Source organism: Capsella rubella, unplaced genomic scaffold, assembly GCF_000375325.1.
Source record: "Capsella rubella cultivar Monte Gargano unplaced genomic scaffold, Caprub1_0 scaffold_5, whole genome shotgun sequence".
In the NCBI taxonomy this organism is placed as follows: Eukaryota; Viridiplantae; Streptophyta; class Magnoliopsida; order Brassicales; family Brassicaceae; genus Capsella; species Capsella rubella.
In genome coordinates this window covers 6,147,025-6,150,940 of record NW_006238919.1, presented here as the reverse complement: position 1 = coordinate 6,150,940, position 3,916 = coordinate 6,147,025, and the positions used below count along the sequence as shown (strand labels likewise).

Sequence of the window (3,916 nt, the reverse complement as noted above, 5' to 3'; positions counted from 1 at the left end):
AAAACGACTACTATCCTGACAAAGAAAAGAGACAAAAAAAATATAAGTAGAGATGGTTAGTTAACCAATAACTCAGTGTAGTGGGAAAACTTACTATTGAATTGTCACTTAGAAGTTCACATACATCTCTTTCACCAACCAAAAGCTGACGTCTCGGAGTGCCATGCATGAATCGCTTACGAGAAGTTTCTCTTCCGAAATGTACTAACAGAGTATGCATATATATCCGATTATAATTAATAGATATGAGAGATTTCTGAGCTAAGACATGAAGACCTTGGCACACATTGAAGAACTTATTTGCAAGAACCTCTTCCAATTTCTGAATTCTTGGAAACTCAAAAGGTGTCTTGCCCTTGAGCACGGTCTGTGAGAAAATGCATGCTAAATAAAGAAATAAATCTTTATCTTCATCACACAAGGCATCATAGCTAAACTTTACAATGCTCTTTATTTCCCCATCAAGACGAGTTTTTAACCTTGGTAGTGTCCTTTTCCACTCTTGCTTGGACATTCCACGGAGAGCGGAGCCTAGAACCTTCAATCCCAAAGGGAGTTCACCAGCAAGGTATGAAACTTTCCTAGCAAGCTCATAAAAACCATTATCTGGGTGCTTTTTTCCAAAGGCATGCATACAAAATATTTGAAAAGCCTCGTCACTTGATGGAAAACACACTTTGTAAATATGATTGATCCCATGCGCTTTAAGAACACTTATATCTTCTGTTGTGATAACTATCCGACTTCCAGGACCAAACCATTGAGTTTCTTTCGCCAAGGCATCTAGTTGTCCTAATTGATCCACTTCATCAAGAACGAGAAACACTTTCTTGTCTTTCAACCGTTCTTGGGCCATTCCTAGATGAGAAATATTGATGTCTTTATGATTGATCATCTGAGACAACATTTGGTTTTGTAGTTGTAATTGTGCACTATATTCATCCAAGCAAGGTCTTGGATAGAATCCTCTGATATTGACCATGATTGCGTCATGTTGGAATCTGCTGGAGACTTGGTTAAACAGAACTCTGGCGATTGTGGTCTTACCAATCCCTGGTGGTCCCCAAATCCCAATCATCCTTACTTCATCCAAATTTAGGCATAACAATTGTTCTATCCTGTCCATATGAGCTCTCATCCCAACTAAACCGTCAAAATCTCTTGATGGTATGGAGCTATTCAACATGTTTGAAACATCAGTGGCTATTTTTTCGATCATGGCTGCTTCATTGCTCCTACATTAGAGGATATCAACGTGCAACTGTTAATTTGACTAGTCATGAAAATTTTTCATACAAACACATCCAAAACTAATGTTTTTTCTCGCCTTAATATATTTTAAAAGCTACTAATAAATATAGTTTGATGACTAAGTAAATTATTACTTAAAAGAAACTAAAATTCAAGAGGGCAAACCAGCTGCTAGAATGCTCTCCAGCGATCTTGGCCACATCCTCCAAAGCTCTTCTCCATATCTCAATATGCTCTTTTGTTTTACCTTTACAAGTTTTATTAAAAGCTTTTCCAAAATCTCCAGATTGTTTCTTTACTTCACTTGGATCCACTTCATAGAAAATGGTCATGACAATCTGACCCAACACTTCCCTGCAGTTCATGATCTCTGCCAACTCATCAAGACACCACGAAGAGGAAGCGTAGTTCTTGGAGAGCAAGACAATCGCGATCTTCGATCCTCTAATAGCTTCTTTGAGCTCAGGACCGATAGACTTGCTCCTCTCTATATTATTGTCAATGAATGTGTCAATTCCCTTTCTTCTAAACGATTCCAAGATGTGAGTAAGAATGGTTCTTCGGACATCTGCCCCGTGGAAGCTCGGGAAGACGTTGTGTTTCCAGTTTCGAGACACAGAAGTTAGAGGAGATGGAAGAGGTAAAGAAGAAGGTATGATATCCTTGCTTTCTTGTTGGAATCTGAATTTGGTATAAGCACCCGCTGCAACTGAGTCAAAGAGAAAAATAAAAATAAATTATTTGTATGATAAAGACAGGATCAAGAATTTTTGATAGATATATGTCAAGGTTAACATACCGTTGACGACTCTGTTGGCACAGAAACTCAAAGGACGTTTCCAAGAAAACTCATATGGAAGAATCAATCTGCAATTCTCATCATCGTTGGTCGAGCATATCTTTTGTCTTTTTACAGATTCGGATTCAACGTCCTCCTGACTCGTAGTCGTAGCTTTCCTCTTGTTACAGCTCAAGCTCATTACAGAACCCATTGATGGAATCAAGAAGTGTCACACTGCAGCGATCATTAGTTCCCACAATTAGGTGAAAATTTTGAATAAAACAAAGAAACCTTAAAGTTAAAAATCAAGAACACATATAATCAAGAACTGGTCTCAAAACACTAATCGAAAATCAAAGAAACCATCAAGATCAACATAATCATCAAGTGCCAGTCCAGTCAATTCGATTCCACATTGATTAAACCTTAAGTAAAACTTTAATTCAAAAAAAAAAAAAAACTGTAAAACGTTGGAGTTTAGTTGAGACAGAGAAGAGTAAGAAACAAATCTGGACATGAAAATATCACCGATGCAATAAAATAAAAGACAGAAATCTCCACGAGGTTGAAGAATCACACTTTGCACAGAAGAATGTGGAAAATACAGTGAGAGATTTTGTGGAAAATGTTTGCTAACGATCACACCTACTACTACTACTAATTCCACTAATCATTTTCTAATGCAAGTTGATATTGTGATTAGTGATTGATTAGTCATCGAGTGTCTTGCAATTAATAATCTTTGATGTCCATTAATCTTTTTCTAATGCAAGTTGACATGATTACTGAGCCATAGAGTGTCTCTTCAAATTAAGAATCTTTGATGTATTATCTACAGGGAAAAATGTAAAAATAATCCCCAACTTTCAAATTTGGGACGATTTAATCATGAACTTTCAAAAAGTCATTTTAATCACAAATTTATGTTGACTTTCCATAAATTAGTTATGTTTTGTTGACTTTTTTGATTTAAGCACGACGTTTTATGTGTCTTAAATTGTGAAACGAGGTTAATTACGATATGTAAGCTGCTTCCGTTTAGCCTAAGCGACCATGTATTTTAAACCACAAAGAAACATCATTTAAGAAATTAAAGAAACACAATCCCTAATCGATTCACAATTTACAAATCTAAATCCCTAACCCTAAAAAAATATATAAATTTTCTCTACCTTTTGTCGAATTATTGCCATAGCGCGGACCCATGGAGGAAGAAAGTGACTCCCAACATCGTTTTGTCGTTTTAAAAAGCATGGTTGTTTAGGCTAAACGGAATCAGCACACAAACAGTTAACCCCGTCTTCGAGATTTTAACATAGATTAAACGTCGTGCTTAAATCAGCAAGGTCAACGAAACTTAGCTATTTTACAAAAAAGTCAACATAAACTTAATGATTAAAAATGATTTATCGATAGATTGGGATTAAATCATCCCAAATTTGAAAGTTCCGTATTTTTTTTTGACATTTTTCCCTATTATCTGTGGAGGATATTTATTAGTAGTGATAGAAAATGTTGCTTGACTTTGGAACTCTTTTTGGGAGATTTTGGAATATTTTCAGGTTAAAATTTGTTCAAAGGTTTTTAAGAACGAAGGATAGTCACAAAGGAACAGAGTCTAGACTATCTATACTATTAAAAGGGAAGCATTTTGTATAAAGTGATCATAATATCTATACTATTAAAGCTGAAGTACACAATGAATTTACACTATAGTTTCAAAATGAAATAATTATCATTTCTAACTGGGTTAACACGCGGATCTAACTAACTAAAAGGATATGTTAATCGGGTTTAGAGATTTAATCTCCATCGTTCATTTTTCAGTTGATAAAAAAAAAATTGGTTTTCAATATTAAAGGAAAGATAATTATTACGTTTGAT

The 3,916-nt window shown here is 35.2% G+C and overlaps 2 protein-coding genes across 2 annotated transcripts in view; both read right to left on the bottom strand.

The window, feature by feature from the left end:
• LOC17884823 (probable disease resistance protein RPP1) overlaps positions 1-2,243 on the bottom strand; it is a 4,015-nt gene extending 1,772 nt beyond the window's left edge. Inside the window, exons 1-5 of the mRNA XM_023783519.1 lie at positions 2,051-2,243; positions 1,417-1,960; positions 365-1,235; positions 95-322; positions 1-15 (exon numbers count right to left, since the gene is read on the bottom strand). Coding sequence (XP_023639287.1) covers positions 1-15; positions 95-322; positions 365-1,235; positions 1,417-1,960; positions 2,051-2,243 — 1,851 coding nt within the window. The remainder of the gene's footprint in view (positions 16-94; positions 323-364; positions 1,236-1,416; positions 1,961-2,050) is intronic.
• LOC17887200 (probable disease resistance protein RPP1) overlaps positions 1-3,916 on the bottom strand; it is a 50,913-nt gene that overhangs the window by 21,669 nt on the left and 25,328 nt on the right. The window lies entirely within an intron of this gene.